Below are 18663 nucleotides of genomic sequence, written 5' to 3' on the forward strand. Positions count from 1 at the left end.
GGATATAGAATTCTCCTCTTGTTTGCTTACATGAGTCGCCCACTGTGATTCTTACCCATTTTGTTCTGTGGGTAAGAATTGTTTCCTCTGGCTTCTTTCAAGACTCTCCATCTTTGGTTTTGGACAATTTGAATATGAAATGCCTAGATGTAGGTTTTTTGGCATTTATTGTGCTTGGTGTCGTCTGGGCTTCCCGGATCTGTGGTTTGCCGTCTGACATCAGTTCTGAAAACTCTCAGCTGTTACTTCACACGTCTTCTTTCTTTCTGTCGCGTCCACTGTGCGTACATACCCCTTTTGTAATTGCCCCCCAATCCCCCAGTCTTCTGTGCGCACTGCTCTTGGCATCTCGGGGCAGGGGGTTCTACTGAATATCCTCAAGTTCACCGGCTCTGTCCTTGACCTCATGCGCCCCGGGCTTCACTTCTGTTGCCACGGCTCTCTTGTGCAACCTTTCCTTTGGGTTCTTCCTCAGCAATCCCTCCTCCTGCAGAGCTCCTCTGGTCATGCACGAGTGTGCCTTCTCCATTAGAACCTTAGGTGAATCAGAGTTCTTTTAAAATCCAAGTCTGAGGATTCCAGAACCACTGCCTCATCTGCATCGGGTTCTGATGTGGTCTCCTCGGATTGCGTTTTTTTTCCTTGCTTTTTAGCATGGCTCGTAATTTTTTTAAAAGGTGGGCATGGTATAACAGGTAATAGAAGCTGAGCTAAACAGGCTTTTGGCTGGAGGTATCTGGTTGGCCTGCCTGGCAGGTGGGTTGTATCTAATCTTAGTGCAGAGTCTTGGTGGCTTCAAATTCCTCTCCAGTCTTTACTGTTTGTCTCAGGACTCCCTCCCAGTGAGAGCACCTGGGGCTTTTTCTGCTCTGATCCCCTTACCTGCTGGAGCCCTGAGGAGTGGCATGGTGGAGGGGGACACTCTGCAATGTCAGGGTTGAGGTTCAGCCTTGTGTGGCCTATGTTTGGGGGCTGTGACCTTCCTGAGTCCTCCTGGAGTGAGAAGGGAAAGGTGCAGGGGCTTGTGGGGAAAGCCCTGCCCCCAGGGGAAGTAAAGCTCAGGTAAGATCATCTCCCCTGCCGAGCCTCCTTTCCTGTTGGAGAGTGCTCTGACTTTAGTTCAGAACTGTTCCTTCCCCTCCCACTGCAGAGACATGGGTTTTTTTTTCCTTGGATTTTCACGGTGAGCACTTGTTGGGTTCCTGGAAGTCAGACCCATGGAAGCATGGGGCCCCCAGCAGACTGTCATGCTCGTCTGCACTCAGCCCCAGCCTCCTACCCAGTTACCATCCGTGGTCCCTATCAGCTTGCGTCTGCTCCCACTAAACAGGTCCTCCAAGTTCTGGGAGACCTGGGACCTCACTTCTCTGATGGTACAAGCAAGGTCACTGATTTTCAGTTTGTTCCATGTTTTTCTTGTTGTGAGTACAGGAGTTAGGGCTTCTAAGGTCTTTATAGGTCAGAGTTGAACCTTGAAGCCCCCACCCCTGCTATTAACGTGGTTATTGTTGATATGTAGGAAAGCTACTAATTTTAATAACCATTCTATCAAAATCACTAAGTCTAATAGTTTTTCAGTGGAGACTTTTGAATTAAGTAGATAACCATCACTTTTACAAATTAAAATTACTGGGTCTCCTTTTATGTCTTTTGTATTTTACAGAAATACGCTCTACTTCCTGTCATTTCTCTTTTTTTCCCTGCGTGCACACACACCTTCCCATCTCATGGGTAATCATTTCAGAAGAACAGCCTCCCCGGCTGTGCTGTGCAAGTGGGGTACAGACTGGTCACCCATGGCAGGACAGTATCTGCCCCGCCTGGGACAGCCAGTGCAGCCTGGGCTCTCTCCCTGTTGTGTCGGAAACTGTTGTCACTAACACAAAGCAGTGTGAGGGTGGGAGGCGCCAGGAAGCAGGCTGTCCCAGTGAGTGTGTCTGCTCCCTTCCTGTTCTTGGGGCCCTCCCACCTGCTGACACCTTTGCCCGGAGACCGAGTAGTGTCCGAGCCTCCACTCTTAAAGCCAAGATAAGTGGGCCACCAGCCCTCTAGGAGACAGACAGATGGGGACGCATCAGGAGTTTCCAGAGTGACTCTTCCAGAAACAGCTTTTGCTATGTGCCTGGCTCCGCCCGCTTCCCCACGACACAGATCGGTTCCCTCCGGGGTCCCCGGTGGAAGCAGCAGAGGGCAGAAGCCCCTTCCCCACTCCCTGGCCTGTCCCACCGTCGTCCGAGTTGACTGGGTCTGCTCCCACATCCAAGGTTCAGTTCCCTCCAGGTCTCTGTGTCCCCACGGGTTTCTGAGGAACCATCTCCTAGGGTAGAACTACAATTCCCAGAATGCCGTCTTCAGTTTGGTATTATTCACTTCCTGCCAAGCTGCTAACAGCCAGGTGCAAACGTTTCCCGTCAATGGGCAGAAAACAACCTTGAAGAACCTTGACCGAGTCTGGAGTTCAGAAAACTTACCATCACTGATGGGTAAGCCTGCTTGCTCTCTTAGGCCAAAAAGTGAAAATTTAATTTTCTTGGAGAAAATTTAAATTCTTGTTTTTGCATTTTGGTTGAGATGTTAATAAAAGAAAAAAGAAATTAAAAAAATTGCATATAAAAGCCTATCTGTAAGAGGTTAAAAGTGGCAAATAGGCCTAAATCCCTTATTTTTTATGTTTATTTGTTTGACTTTTAAGTTCATTTTACTTTTATCTTTCTAGTGAAGTATGATTCACGTGGAGTAAAATACACAAATCCTAAAGATTTAGTTGGATGAATTTTGATATATACATGTAGACTCTTGTAATCTGACCTTTGGGTCTCAGGGTTACCTTGTTGGTTCTCGCTTGCAACGCTTCCTTGGAAACGAGAGGAGAGACCGAGGCTGTGGTGGGCAGGTGGGCAGTGGGCGGTGGTGCGAGGGGGTGGGGGCTGCGGAGCCCGCCCTACCAAGCAACCTGGCTGTGCTGGCCGCCGTGGGGCGGCAGACCTGGAAGGAGGCGTGGGACCCACCTGCCCGCTGCTGGTGGTTTAGCGCCTGCCCCATACTCAGGTAAGATTATGACAGCCAGCCAGGAGAGCTAACTTGGAAGTGTTTCTGGGAGCCGTCAGGAGCGCTGACGCAGAATCAGTTGCGGCTTCATGGTATTGGGAGTTTCGTGTGTGTGCTGGTCGGTGAAGCTGGGCCAGAGAGGGAGAGTCTCCTGACGTTGATTTCATAGCATGCACCTTCAACTCCACGCAGGTGCTTGCTTTTTCTTTTCTTTTTTTTTCTTTATTTTTTTTTAAGATTATTTATTTGACAGAGAGACACAGTGAGAGAGGGAACACAAGCAGGGGGAGTGGGAGAGGGAGCCCGATGCGGGGCTCGATCCCAGGACCCTGGGATCATGACCTGAGCCAAAGGCAGACGCGTAACAACTGAGCCACCCAGGAGCCCCGGTGCTTGCTTTTTCTACTCAAAATGGTGCTTCTGATTTTTTGAGAGTCATTTTAGAATTTTTTAACATGCCACCAAGTAAAAGGCTTCCCTTTCACCTCATGTAGTGCTGTGGAGCACTTGTCTGTAGAGGCAGGAGCTCTGTGGCCCTCAGAAACAGCCAGCATCTGAAGTGAGTCATGTTTCTACAAGGCCTGGACAGCTTCACTTACGGAGCCCCACATAACCCGCGTGCGCCTTCCCACCGCGGCAGAGTCATGGAATGGGTTTAGACAGAACTGGTTAGAGGCAGAAGTTAGGCCCTTGGCCATCTCTCCCCCTTGCTCTTCTGGAGCCACTCTCCCACCCCGTGTTCAGGTGCCATGACCACGCTGCGCTCACCCCCCTCGGGGTCCTGACCAGTCCTGGGATGGCCTCTACCCTGGTCTCCCGTACCCCTCCGGGCTGCCAGCCTGGGACACCAGCCCCTGCTGGAACTGACTTCACCTGACCCCCGCCTGGCCTCCTACCTCTGATCTCATCCACTTTCCTGACCCCATCACCTCCTAAGCCCCTCTTCCTGTGTTCTGGTTCTGGCAACTCTGTTCTCCGGGCTTCCAGCCTCCATCCCTACCCCGGGCAGGCCGTCCCCCTGTTCCACCTCACCCAGCTCCTCCCCTGCGGTCCTCCTGTCCCCAGCCTGAGCCCCCACGGCACAGCACCTGCACTCAGACCTGGCCTGGGGACGTTGACACCCGGGAAAGAGCAAACAGGTCTGAGCGGGGCTAGCGGACCAGCCTTCGGCGGCTGTCTTGTCCCAAGGCCCTGCATCAGTGCCCCGAAGGTATAAAGGCTGCAGGCCGGGCTCTGTGTTTGTCTGCATTTGTTAGCCGGGTGGTTGGTCACGGTCTCCCGTTCCCTGTCCCTTCACAGGACCCTCCCTGGGGCACTTTTTCCTGTCTTCTCTCTCCTGCTGGTGTCATTTTCAGTTGTTTGTACAGACATCTCTTGCCTACTAGCAGACGAGGGCGAAGGCAGAAGGCTCTGGGGTTCACCAAGGATCATCTTCAGGGCCTGGGCCCCTGGGAGGGGTGTCCGGAGGATGTCCACACGTCCGGGCCCTGGCCTGGGACTGCTGTGCTCTTACTCCCCACTGACCCACGCCTCACACGCAAAAGGTTGTTGCTTTAATTCGAACACATCTTTAGAAATTGGGATATTTAACCCCCCAACCAATAGTTCTGGATTTTCTTAAAATAGAAGATCTGCAACAGAAGGCCCTCTCCCCGTGGGCAGCAGTTGGCTAGCACGGACCGGAGGCCCTGGGAGGCTAGGCTGGTGTCACCTCACCATCCATGACCCCGTGCTGCAGCAACATAGTAAACAGGTACTGGGAAGGCATTTCGGGCTCTGATTTTTTGTTTTGCCTCTGAATGTTTTCATTGCGATACAATTTTAAGTAAGTGAAACAGCCCTTCGGTGCTCCCCCCGAGACTTCGGATGGGTGCAGACACCTGTGTGACGCACCCCCATCCAGAATATCCCAGGCTCTCTTGAGCCCTCCCACCCCAGGCCCCACCCCACCACTGCTGTGCTTCTCATCTTCTAGAATTTCATGCAGATGGAATCACAGAATGCGTACATGTTAGCGTCTGGCTTCTCTTGTGGCATAACATTTTTGAGGGAAATCAGATAGTGTTTTAATTTCTAGCCTTGCTGCATCATGATCAGACAGTGTGGTGGGAACTCTTTCTACTTTTTGAAACTTAGGGGGTTTTCTCTGACCATTTATTTTATTTTTTTAAACTCGAATAAATGCTTCAAGCAGAAGTTTTTTTATTTTTTTTAAGATTTTATTTATTTGACAGAGAGAGACACAGAGAGAGAAGGAACACAAGCAGGGGGAGTGGGAGAGGGAGAAGCAGGCTTCCTGCAGAGCAGGGAGCCCAACGTGGGGCTCGATCCCAGGACCCTGGGATCATGACCTGAGCCGAAGGCAGACGCTTAACAACTGAGCCACCCAGGTGCCCCTTTCTGACCATTTATAAGGTCCGTTTTCATGAATATTCCAGAGGAACTTGAAAAGAAGGCGTGTTCCCTAGTTTTCGCGTGCAGGGTCCCCCCACCATAACTAGCTCCTCGTTGTAGGAGGTGTGGAGTTCACTTGGACACAGTGCAGGCGGGACTCCCTTTCATTGCTTTCTGTGAGCATCCGTGTGTCTCCCGCAGGTCCTGTGCTGTGAATGCTGTGCTGCATTTGGTCTCGATCCCGAGACCCTGAGATCATGACCTGAGCCAAAGGCAGACGCTTAACAACTGAGCCACCCAGGCGGCCCTAGAGCTTACTTAAAAAAAAAAAAAAAAAGTAAAGACAAACAGGTGAAATTAACTTTATATTCTTTTTAACTGGGGGCGCCTGGCTGGCCCTGACTCTTGATGTTGGCATTGTGAGTTGGAGCCCCAAAGTTGGGTGTAGGAGTTACTAAAAAGTAAATGAATAAAAACTTTAAAAATAATAATAGGGGCGCCTGGGTGGCTCGGTTAAACATCCGACCCTTGGTTTCTGCTCAGGTCATGATTTTGTGGGGTCCTGGGATCGAGCCTCGTGTGGGGCTCCTTGCTCATCAGGGAGTCCGCTTCTCCCTCTGCCCCTCCCCCGCTTATGGTGTGTCTCTCTCTCTCTCTCTCAAGTAAATATTTATTTTAGTTTATTTTAACCCGATACTGTCCAAAATATCATTTCAACATGTAACCATCAATACTTAAAAGTTAATAAGATGTGTGAAGTTCTCCTTTTTGCCTTGAGGTTTTGAAATCCAGTGTGTGTCTTACCCTTAAAGCACATCTTGGTGGACCAGTGAGGTCAGATGTCCACGTGTGGCCATGAGGTCGTGGCCAGTGTCAGAGAAAATGGCGCTCGCTCTCCTGTGCATCTTGTGAGTGCGGCTCTGGCAGCTTCCGCTGGGCACTGCTGTGGAGGAGCCCCTGGTCTGCTCTCCCTTCTCACGTAAATGGAATCCTACGGCGTGTGGCCTTAGCTCTGGCTTCTCTCCCTTGGTTCATCCATGTGGTAGCATGCGTCAGTGCTTCATTCCTTTTTATGGCTAATGATCCACGTCTAGCAACTGTGAACAGCAGACCCTGTGTCGTCCTGTCACGGGGGGACACCCAGCAGAGGGACTGGCCAGGCTGGGCTCCGCGCGCGGCCTCAGAGGGGTGGCCACTGTCCCTGCGCAGGCTGCGCACTGCACATGCCCCCCCAGCAGGAGGGCCTCTCGGCCTTCCTGACTTTTTCATTTCACTTTTCTCTCCCCCTCTGTGGTGTGGGTCTGCCCTGAGTCTCTCACCGTCCCGGGCCACTTCCAGCTTCCTTGTGGTGGAGCTTCAGTCTATCTCCCCTGACTTCCTGCACCTCCTGCTTTCTTGCCACTTCTTTCCTTAGTTCTTTTTTTTAAATAAATATTACTATATCTATTTTTTTAGTTTTTTTTAAGATTTTATTTATTTGACGGTGAGAGAGCACAAGCAGGGGGAGGGGCAGAGGGAGAGGGAGAGGCAGGCTCCCCGCTGAGCAGAGAGCCCGACATGGGGCTCGATCCCGGGACCCTGAGATTGTGACCTGAGCCAAAGGACCAGACGCTTCACCGACTGAGCCACCCAGGCGCCCCAAGATTTATTTATTTTAGAAAGAGAGAAACTGCTCTAGTGAGCGCGGGTGGGGGGAGGGGCAGAGGGAGAGGGAGAGAAGCAGGCTCCCCAGTGAGCAGGGAGCCCAACACGCCCTGAACCCGGGACCCTGAGATCATGACCTGAGCCCCCCCGACTGTGCCCCCCTTCCCCTGTTCTCCCGTCCCTCATCGGGCCTCTTTCTCTTCAGAGCTGGTGGCTTCAGCTGCTGCTGAGCGGCGTGCTCGCAGCCTCACCGGGGCCCTGGCGGCGGCGGGTGGTGCGCCATCCCTTGGCTCGCTCACCGCTCCTCCCAGGCGTCGGGCTCCAGGCAGGGAGTCCGCTTTTAGGCCAACTCCCACCCTTCACACAGTCAGTCTGAAGGAGGAGCTGAGTGCACCTCGGCGAGTGGCACATGACGCCCTGTGTGTCGACACAAACGGGGTCCCAGGGCCCCCCCCCAGGCCGTCCCCTCCGCCACAGCCCTCAGCGTATATTCGGGGGGCTGTGACCTGTCTTCCCGGAAAGTCCAGGCTGCAGGGGGCAGCGGGGGTTAATTCTGTGTTGGTGTTTTTTAGTATTTTCTGGTGGAGATGATAATGCTCACTTACCCTGTTCCCTCAGACAGACCCCGAGAGACTGTGAGGGTGGGTGAACAAGACCCAGCTCTCTGTCTGTCCGGGTCTTTCCCTGTCCCTCTGCCTGCCTCTCTCCCTCCCCGTCTCTCTGTCACTGTCCCTCTGCCTCTCTTCCCCCTCACCCCACAGTGGAGGCGCTCCCCCTCCCTGGGTGGCCCTGAAGAGCAGATTTGATGAGGACAGGGCTCCTGCCCTCAGGGCCCCCCAGTGGGGCCGGGTCTCAGGGGAGGGGCTGTGTGTGGACTTGCAGAGGCCGGCCCGCCCCGCGGGCTGAGGAGCTGCTGGGGAGGGGCTGTGGTGGCCCTGGAGGCTGGGGGGCGCCATCTGGGGCAGGGTGGGCTCATCCCCACCACTGCCTGCCTTTGAGGGGGTCCGAGGGGGAAGCATTGGGTGGCAGGAACGGGAGCGAGTGGTCCCGCGGCTCTGACCCAGGAGAAGGGGCGCAGAGGGCTCCTTCCTGGAGGCGGCAGGCCGCTGCAGTTGCGTCCCTGGCTCCCTAGGCGGCGGGCTGGCCCGAGAGATAAAGCACGCCGCCCCACCCCGCGGTCCGCTGCGTGTGGACACCAGGTTAGGGCTAGGCGGGCCAGGCCGGCGGCTTCACAGCACACGGGCGGGCTTTCCTCCCTGTCGCCCCAAGCGCAACAAGTGCCCCAGACAGACAGCATCTCAGAGGCCACGGCTGGGTAAATAACAGCGATTTCTATTTATTCTGCAAACCGCAGAATGTGGGCTGTCAAGCGAGTGGCTGTTCGAACCCCCAGCCCAAACTACCGGTGCTCTTCCGCTCACCTTCTCTGTTGTTGAGGCTGTGAACCCTGGGGGTGCTGCTTGCTCTCCTGCCCCACGTCCCAGCCATCAGCCCTTTCCACCGGTGACCTTGAGCTCAGGCCGCCCTCCTCCCGTGCTCTGTGCCTCCCGCTCAGACCTCGCCAGGGCCCTTCTGGGGGCCTCCCCGGCCAGGCCAGCCCTCCCCGCCCAGGACCCCCCAGTCCACGGCGTGTCTGCAGAGCAGCTGCGGGCCCCCTCTTGCCCGCGACCTCTGCACGCCTCTCAGGGAGCGGTCCTCGGTCCTCACAGTTTAGACCTCAAAATGCCCAACAGCCCTGTGTCCCTTTCTGGCTTGTCAGCTCAGACACGTTACGTTCAGCACCCTTTTCTTGGTGTACTGCTGTCTTTGCTCAGTGGGCCGCAGGTGTCCCGGGTGGGCAGGGGTCAGCGCCTGTCCCGCTCGGCTGGTGGCAGCAGAGCCCTGCGATCCAGACCTTGGGTTCTGAAGCTTTTACTCCTTATCTCCGCTCTAGATTGTAGTTAAGCGTCCTGACTTGACTTTCCTTGGTGTCTAATTGGGAGAGTTTGATCGCACAAATCCCAGTTGTTTGCAGGCGATCAGAAGAGGCAGGACTGGAGGCGCCCGCCAGGTGGGGCAAGAGCAGGTTTCGCCCACCCTCCCCGTCCCGGCTGCCCGTGTTGCCCCCTGCGGGCTCAGAAGTTGGAGGTGCAGCCCTCCGTTCTCCACCCGCAGCGGTGCCGCCAGCCGGTGGAGCACGACCCTCCACCCCGGGTCCCGTTGTCCTTGGGCCTCCAGACCCTCTTGTCTTTTCTGCGTAGGAGCTGCAGAGAGTTGGCGGTGGCAAGGTGACCTTTGCTAATTGTTTGTCCTTTTTCTCCCCCTCTTGACAGGTGGCTAGTGGCATATTCTGGTCATGCAGGGCGTGTGAGGGCGTGCTTCCACACAAAGTGTGTGTGTCCACACAGAACTCAGCAGGGCACGCCTACAAGGAGTCCAGTGGACACGGAGCCCACTGACCGCCTCTTCCTTCTGTCCACAGAGCCCCCCACAATGAACCCAGTGGTGGAGCCCCTGTCCTGGATGCTGGGTACCTGGCTGTCAGACCCACCAGGATCCGGGACCTTCCCGACGCTGCAGCCTTTCCAGTACCTGGAGGAGGTGTACATCTCCCATGTGGGTCAGCCTGTGCTCAACTTCTCGTAAGTGCCCGCCCCAGCTGCCTGCCAGAGCAACTCCAGGCTGACAGACAGGCAGGCAAGAGGAACCTGGTTGTGTTTCAGAGAGGCACCCACTCCCTGCCCTGAACCTGGTCACACGGTGGGTAAAGATGGTACTTTCTGGGTCTCTCGTGTTTTTGAAGCTGATCACAGAATCTCGGGCTTGCGAGTGCAGACACGAAAGGAAGTGCCTGTGCTGTACCCACCCCCCCAAGTATTACTGAAAATAAAATGACGTGGATTTCTTTTAGAATCTCCCCCTGAGCTATTTGAGGTCCCAGAGAGGCTTAGTATTGTGGTTCTCAGAGTCTTATTACACAGGAAAGCGAGAGTCCTCAGAGTGCTCCAGCCGCATCCTGGCCCAGCGCCGGTTCTGTTTCCTACCTGTGAATTGCTCACAAGAGGCAGAGCCTGGTATAAGACTGGGATTTTACTGTGCACATAGGATGCTTGGGACCACGAAGCATGAAGGAGCCCTGGGGTGGGGGGGCTGCTGAACTTACAGATTTCAGGGTCAGGGTCAGTCATGGCAGCTGGGAAGAGAGGGAAACAGCACGCACAAACGACGGAGGGCGGCGCGTGTGGGGGAGCTGCTTCCGGGTCCGAGGTGGAGGGTCCTGGGGTGCCTGGTGGCCAGGGCCCACACACGTGGTCTCTCACGTCCCTTATGCTGTGTCTCTTATGCATCCCTCTGTTTCCACACGAACAAGAAACTGCATCTTTTTTTTTTTTTTTTAAGTTTTACTTAAGTCATCTTTCCGCCCAGCATGGGGCTTGAACTCACGACCCAGAGATCAAGACCTGAGCTGTGATCAAGAGTCAGTCACTTACCGACTGAGCCGCGCAGGCGCCCCAACTAACTGCATTATTTATATTTGGTGGGTGGGGCTGCTTTATAGAGTGAGAAAAGTGTGTCCACAAAGCCCGGCACTCTCTGGGGGGTCAGTCGATACCTGGGGCTTCACCTCTCCTGCTTCCCACTAGGTTCAACGCCTTCCACCCGGACACACGCAAACCCATGCACAGGGAGTGTGGTTTCATCCGCCTCAAGCCCGACACTAACAAGGTGGCCTTCGTCAGCGCCCAGAACACAGGTACCCCCCGCTTGGCGGCCCGTCCCTGGCCTGCTCCTGCCCATGCACCATGCATGCCAGCAGAGGGCTGGCCAGCCGGGGAGTCGGCATCTGCCTCCTGCTTTCAGGGTGACCTTTGGGGGTGTCCGTGCTCATGGGCACGTTTGTGGGGAGTGACTGAGTGCTTGTCAGGGTGGGAAACGTCAGGCCTTTGGACGGACTCAGCGGGGCTGACGGGAGGGAGCTGGTGAGAGGGGCTGATTCCCTTTTCTCCCTAGTTCTCGCAGCACCAGCTCATGACAGAGCCTCTCTGTCTGCCACAGCACATGGGTGCTTCCTGTGTGCACGAGAACGGGAGGCTCACTGTGCAGCTGGAAGCTGTCTGGAAATCCACTCTGCCCCCAGTGGGAGACCACCTAAGATAGTTAACCAGGCTCATTAGTTAGAAAAGACTCAAAAACACACCTGCTTGACCTTTACCTTGCTCCCTGGCTCGAATGAGTCTCACTTCCTAGAAACTGGTGGACAGTCAGAAACTAGCCCATCCTGGAGTGGGCCTGCCCAAGGCATTGGCAAGTTAGAAGTCGGGGGGCAGCCAGCAGCTGGGGCCGGGGGGAGGCTCCCTGGCCTGTTCGATGGGTCAGGGCTGGGGTCAGGGCACCTCGCCCCTTTCCCGCTCCCCCTAGCCCCCGACAGGGTGATCCTCCATAGACCCCCTGCCCTGGCTATAAGAGGACTTGCAAGTCTTTCCCCCTTGGTGCCTGGGAGGCTCTGGCTTCCGAGTTCAGACCTGTCGAAGCACTGGGTGCAAAAGGTGGTGGTAGGAGCAGTGGCATCAGCAAGCCATGGGCAGGCTGCTGAGGACTGATGGCCCCCTGCAGGCATCGTGGAGGTGGAAGAGGGCGAGGTGAATGGGCAGGAGCTGAGCATCACGTCCCACTCCATCGCCAGGATTTCCTTTGCCAAGGAGCCCCACGTGGAGCAGGTGAGTCTGCCCCTGCAGCCTTCCCTCCTCCCACCATGCACTTGCAGTCCTCAGTGGGGCCACAGATCACCCCTTGGCCTGTCTGCACCGTCACATGGTCACTCCCCACACATGCGGAGGTGGGGGTGTGCCGTGGCGGAATCCGGTCCCTGGCCGGTGGGCACTTAGGGGTTCTCAGGTCGGCTGCGGTTTTTCAGTCACAAACATCCTTTTACGTTTGGGCTGTCCGCTTTGGCAAAATGAGTCCATATCTGTTGGGGAGATTTCTCCCAGTTGAGTTGCTGGATTAGAGGACAGGTACATTTTGCATTGCTTTTCTTGACGACTGTCCCCTCCAGCTCTGCAGGGACCTACCTGCTTCTCTGCACTGTCGTCTACATGGCGTGTTCCAGACTCACTGGTCTTTTGAATCTGATCCATAAAAGGTGGTAGCTCATTTGTGTTTGAAATTGAATGGATGCAAGGGAGCATTTCCCATGCTTGTGGGCCGTTTGTGTTTCTTGCTCCATACGGTTGATGTTCAGAGCCATTGCCTGTGTTTCTGTGGGCTGCCATCTGACTGGTTTACGGGAGCTTTCTATGTACCGTGGCTGTTTGTGCGGCAGATGTTTCCCCATTTGGTGGCATATGTGAGTTTGGTTTATGATGTGTTCTACTCAACAGATTGCGAGCTTTTCTGTGGCTCTCTCTGGGGGTCTTTTCCTTTATGGGGTCTGGATTTGGATTCTTGTTCTGGAAGGCATTTCTACTCACATGATGAAATTAGTCTTCTGTTTTCCTGCCCTCTTATAGCTTTCCCTTTTACACTTAGACCTTAGTCCCTCCCAGATTGGTTTTCACATGATGCCACGTACAGACGGGTGACCAGCAGTCCCCCAGATTTGAGATGTCCTGCCTGTCTTAAGCCCATCCCCATAAATAGGGGAGGAGGGTCTGTTCCTTTTGTCTATTTCTTCATCGACAGTAATTTAAAGTCATGTAATAACTTAGGTTACCATAGCTCTATGTCCTATCTTAATATCTGGGGAAAGTTCCTGATATTCTTTACTCCACATTTTCTTGGTTAATTCTTCTGCATTCCCTTTTCTGGGCGGACCGTCTGGTGAGTTTGTCCGGGTCCACACTGTTTACGCCGGGATCGTATAAACACATGGATTAATTTGAGGACAAGGGGAGTACTGGTCAGTAGCAGTAGACAGCAGCATGGTGGTCTAGTTTGGGGTACTTCAGTGGGTACCAAGTTAATTCCTTTATAATTTTAATCATGCAGGTCTTGGATGTTGCATAGCTGGGTAACGCTGTAGCGCTTTCTAGTTTTTGAGGGTGTGTCAATGGCACGTGGCCGCCGTTCTGTCTTCTGAGTGTGTTGATGGGGGGGTGGGGGGGCTCTGGCTCTGTGCTTTCTGCTGAACCGGGACATCCCATCTGACAGCTGGCTCTCGGGCACAGCCCAGATAGAGCGCTTACCCCGCAAGGTGCTTGCCCGAGGCTACCAGTTTGTATCTTTGCCCGCCTCTGCTTCTGAGAAACATAAGTTCTTGATTTTGTGTGTCGGGTAAGCATGTCCTGTTTCTACTGTGGTGAGAATTATATTCAGGAATGGGTTTTGGGTTCCATCAGATGCTTTTGCAGCCTCTTTTGGGAGGATTCTGTTTTTTCCACTTGAAGCTGTTGATGCAGTGAATTGTATTAATAACTTCTAAGTGTTGAGGCGTGTTTGCTTTTTGAAGATAACTCCTACTTGTCCTGATTTTGGTATCAGAGTTATTCATAGAGAGACCTGGGCACTTTTTAGCTGTGTCTGTTCCTGACAAGGAGGGAGCCCCATCGACATCGCCTGGTCCTCCTAGATGTCCTCAGGAAGGCGTCTGGGCCCAGTGGGGGGAGTGCCCTTGCTCTCCTCCCTGCTTACCTGGCCCTCCGACCTCCCTGCATTTGCAGGGTCAAGGTTCCCAGGACCAGTGCTCTTTCATCTAGATTTTCAGAGTTTGAGGAGGAAGTAACACTCACTGCTTTCTCTGCATCTGCCATTCTGTGTCCCCTGTATATTTCTGATCTTTTGCATGTCTGTTTTCTCTTTTTCTTGCTCATACTTGACTTTATCAGGGATTTGGGGGGGGTGGATTTTGTTTGTTTATTTTTGCTAGAGAACTAAGTTTGGGCTTTATTAATGAAACACAAGAGTGCCTCTCTGTAAAAGGAGGGAGGAGGGGAGGGGAAGCCGCTGAGGGCACAGTGAGGGGAGGCACCCCCATGGGGTGGGGCCAGAGCAGGGCTCAGCTCTTCAGGGTGACATGCTGACCAGCGGTTGACTGGGTGCGGCTGGGTTGGCCTGCCTGCTGGGTCAACATGCACAGAACCTGGTAGGGAGAGGGAGGCTTGGGCTGGAAGCATCTGTCTGTCCTCCCAGCAGCTGGTGGGCAGAATGCCTGGCTTCTGCAGATGCCCGGGAGCGGCAGGTGTGGGGGGGGGTCCTTGCTTATCTGTTGTTGAAGCCTGACCTCACCCCTTCTCTGTTGCCCTGCTCTCGGTGCTCGGTCACTGAGGACGCCACACAGCCCACCCAGTGGTGCCCTACAGCAGCCCTGAGACAGGACAGGTCCAGGCCTGTGCCCCCATTTGATGCTGAGGATCAGAGAGGCCCCTGCCTTCCAGAACCTCCCCCCATTAATGCTCGCTGCCTCCTGAGTGGCTGCCCCCTGCGGCCAGAGCTGCTCTGACGGCCAGCGTCCCGCCCTGTCCTGCTCGGTCCTCGGGTGGGGGCCTCTCCAGGTCCTCTGACCACTCCCGCTGCGTCTGCTCTCCTTCTCTGAGTTGGATGTAAGCTCCTCCCCGGTTACTGGTGTGGCCATTACCCCTCTTCCGGTTTGTGTCTTCGCCCCCCCTTCTGCTTCTGAGAAACAGAAGTTCTTGATTTTATGTGGTTCCATTTCCCAGGCTCTCCTTTCTGGATTGGTTTTAGAATGTCTTACTTAAGCAGGCTTCCCTGAAAACAGGTCAAAAAATACATCTTCTATATTTTTTTTTCCTGGAAGCATTACAGCTTGACCTAAAACCTCCCCTTCAGGTCATTAATTCACCCATATTTGAGTTTTGTGCAGTTGAATGCCGGCTGCCCCGGCCCCTGCTGGCAGAGCCTGCCCTCCCCGCCCCCCACCCCTGCCAGTTCCCGCTAATTACCGTGGCTTACTAGAATTTTTTTTTTTTTACTTAAAAAAAATCGGCTGTCTGGAGGTGTAATTTACATACAGTTAGTGCATCCAGTTCAGGTGGACACCCTTGGAACATGCCCCGGTCAGGATGAGAACAGCCCTTCACCCCAGAAAGAGCCTTGTGCTGCCCCTGTCAGCCCCCAGCCCCCCACAACCAGGGCCAGATCTCTGTCATTCCACTAGAGTTGCATCTTGTAGGATTCCCTGTAAATGGAGCCATACAGTGTTTACTCCTTTCATTCAAGGTAACATTTGTGAGATTCATCCATGCGGTTGCGTTTAGTGGTGGTTTGGGTGTTTTTGATTGCTGAGTAGTGTTCCACTGGGCAAATATGTCACAGCTCCGTCTGTCTCCCCTCTGTTGACGGACACCGATTAGCTTGTTTCCAGTGCTGGGCTGTTGGGAATAAAGCTGCTGTGAGCATGTGTGTGGACGTGTGTCTTCCCGTCTCTTGGGTGAGGACCTAGGACGGGGAGTGCCAGGTGAGCGAGCCGGAGCCACCGGGCTGGGTCTCGTGCCACTCCACCCCCCCTGCCACGTTGGTCCTTGAGTGACCACCGTCCTGGTGGCTGCACAGGGGTGTTTCATGCAGTTAAATACACTTCCCAGGGGCGCCTGGGCGGCTCAGTCATTAAGCATCTGCCTTCAGCTCAGGTCATGGTCCCAGGGTCCTGGGATTGAGCCCCACATCGGGCCGCCTGCTTGGGGGGAACCTGCTTCTCCCTCTCCCATCCCCCCTGCTTGTGTTCCCTCTCTCGCTGTGTCTCTCTCTGCCAAATAAATAAATAAAATCTTTAAAAAAAAATACATTTCCCAGCTGACTGATGATGTCGGTCCTCCTTCCGTGGTGCTTATTTGCCACTTATTTCTTGTTGAAGCAAGCATTCCGATCCTGGGCCGCTCTCTACAGCGGGTTGAGTCCTGAGAGTTACATGTTCCAAGTACAGGTCCTACATCAGGTGCATGTGCTCCCAGCTTATGACAAAACATTTGACTTTTCATGTTTGCTTACCAGCTTTTTCTTTTATGCTCTGTCCTTTTTGTGCCCTGTCTTAAATTCTTTTGCCTAACCCAGGCTGCAGAGATTTTTAACCTGCATTTTCTCCAAGAATTGTTAAGGTTTTCCCTTTTGCTTTAAGGTCTATAATTCTGGAATTTGTGTTTTTGTATGGTATGAGGTAGGCATCAAGATTCTTTTATTTTTTCCCCCCGGATAGATACGCCATTGTTCCAGCACCGTTTGTTGAAAAGACTGCCGTTATTCCCTCATCCCGCAGTGAGGTGCACTTGCATGGGTCCAGTTTGGACTCTCTTATGCTCAGGTGATGTCTGAGTTTCTGTGTACACTGAGGCCACGTGATCTGGATTACTTAGCTTTACAGTAATGTTTGAAATCAGATCATATCGCTTGTCCAACTTTTTTTTCTTTTTTACAAAATTGTTTTGGGTACCCAAGGACCCTTTGCATTTTCGTATGAAGTTTAGAATTAGCTTGTCAACTTCTAGAAGAATTTTTTAGGATTACTTGAATTTCGAGATTAATTTGGAAAGTACCATCTTCAGCAAACTGACTCTCCTAATCCAATACCATGTAAATCTCTCCATTTACGTAGGATTCCCTCACCCTAAATTGTGTTGTAGTTTTCAGTATATGTGTTGCATGTATTTTGTAAAATTTATGCCTGGGTATTTTGTGGTTTTTGGATGCTGTTAGAAATGATTTCTTAATTTTCTGAATTATTTGTTGCTAGCGTATAGAAATACATTTGACTGTTACACATTGATTTTATATCACATAACCTTAAATTCACTTTTTTATTTTACTCATTTTTTAATAGATTCTTTGGGGTTTTCTACACAGTCATGTCATTTGCTGTTAAAGTGTCACTTCTTACTTTCCAGTCTCGATGCCATTTCTTTCTTCTGCACTAGGACTTTGGAAAGGGCAGCCTATGTAACGTTTGGTACCGGTAGTGGGAGTAGACGCCAGGCCCTGTTCTCTGTTCATGGGAAGCACTCCGTCTTTCACCATTGGGTGTGATGGTTGCTGTCGGGTTTTTACCAATGCCCTTTACCACATTCTGTTTTCGTATATTTTTAGTTTGCCGGTTATTAAAAATTATAAATGGGTGTTGAATTCTGACAGGTGCTTCTGCTATTCAGATGCTTCTGTGATTTTTCTCCTTATGTGGTGAGTTATAGGAACAGGGTTTCAGATGTTGACCCAACCCCACATTCTTCAGATAAACCCCAATAACAGATAATTTGTCACTTTTAGTTATTGCTGTTTACATTACTAAAATACATAAGTTGAAGGATTTTTGCATCGTTATTTCTTTTATTCTAATTATCCTGAGTTTAATTTCCTCTTTTTTGATTTCTTAAATGGGAAACTTAAGTCACTGATATTTAGCCCTTTTTCAGTTTGTGATGCACCACTTGAAACTATGAATTTCCCTGCAAGCCCTGCTTCAGCTGCATCCCGCAGGGATGAAGAGTGTGCTCTTATTACCTCCAGCTCAAAATACTTTCCCTGGTGACTTTCTTATTTGAACTGGGTCATTTAGAAGTATGTTACTTACTTTCCAAATATTTGAGGATTTTCTACATAATCTCTTGCTAATGATTTCTAATTCAATTCTGTAAAGCCCAGAGAACATGCTTTCTGAGTTAGTCTGCCACAATATATGATGTAACTTGGTGAATACTTCATGCACACTCCAAATAAATACGTATTTGACAGTTGTTGGGTGTAGTGGACTTAGTTCAAGTCGATTGATAACGTCATTCCGATTTCCTTTATACTGCTGATTTTTTTGGGCGGGGCGGGAGAGGGGAAGGTTCTGGTTCTGTCTGATTACTGAGAGGTGCTCAGATCTCCAAAGATGATCGAGGCTATCTGTTCCTTTCTTGGGTTCTCTCTGTTTTTGCTTTATGACTTTGAAGCTCTGTCGTAAGATGCATACATGTGATGATATGTATTATATTTATGAAATGTCCCTCTTGGTAGCTTGTAGTATGTACCTTGAAGTCTGATGGTAACAGAACCGCACCTGCTGTCCAATGCTTGTTTATTTGGTGCATCTGTTTTCCTACCCTTTTTTTTTTTTAAAGATTTTATTTATTTATTAGAGAGAACACATGAGAGGGGGAGGGTCAGAGGGAGAAGCAGACTCCCCACCGAGCAGGGAGCTCAATGTGGGACTCGATCCCGGGACTCCAAGACCATGACCTGGGCCGGAGGCAGTCGCTCCACTGACTGAGCCCCCCAGGCGCCCCTTCTGTTAGCTTCTTATCTGTGTCTTTCTTGTTTCTTTTAATGGTTGCTTTGAGGCTAACAGTGTAAATACTAAACTTGCCAAAGTCTATAATCAGTATGGTACTGTTACAGTCTCCCACTTCACGTTGATCTTGGATAATCCCCACTACTTTACAGCTGACACTTTCCTGCTCCTGCTTCTGGGTTGTGACCTTACAGCTCTGTAACCCCACTGACCATTTGTTACACTAGCATATATATGTAAATACGTATGTGAAATGTGTACACACACATATACTATACACCTTTACAGAATTGTTACTTCCGCTTTTTTTTTTAAACATTTTATTTATTTGTGAGAGAGAAAGCAAGCACGAATGGGGAGGGGCAGAGGGGGAGGGAGAGAAA

General features: G+C 52.1%; 1 protein-coding gene across 2 annotated transcripts in view; it reads left to right on the forward strand.

Annotated features, from left to right (window-relative positions):
• The window catches only part of THAP4 (THAP domain containing 4), a 39349-nt gene that overhangs the window by 14620 nt on the left and 6066 nt on the right, over positions 1-18663 (forward strand). Inside the window, exons 1-4 of one of the 2 annotated variants that reach the window (XM_028105252.1) lie at positions 1968-2483; positions 9548-9707; positions 10710-10819; positions 11680-11783. In XM_028105252.1, the coding sequence (XP_027961053.1) occupies positions 2480-2483; positions 9548-9707; positions 10710-10819; positions 11680-11783 (378 nt within the window). In that variant the 5' untranslated portion in view covers positions 1968-2479. Of the gene's footprint in view, positions 1-1967; positions 2484-9547; positions 9708-10709; positions 10820-11679; positions 11784-18663 lie in introns of those variants that run through there. The other variant, XM_028105251.1, reaches the window with a different exon arrangement.

The sequence above is a fragment of the Eumetopias jubatus genome, unplaced genomic scaffold (genome assembly GCF_037043125.1).
Source record: "Eumetopias jubatus isolate StellerSeaLion01/CBP00866 unplaced genomic scaffold, mEumJub1_p1.0 scaffold_3, whole genome shotgun sequence".
In the NCBI taxonomy this organism is placed as follows: Eukaryota; Metazoa; Chordata; class Mammalia; order Carnivora; family Otariidae; genus Eumetopias; species Eumetopias jubatus.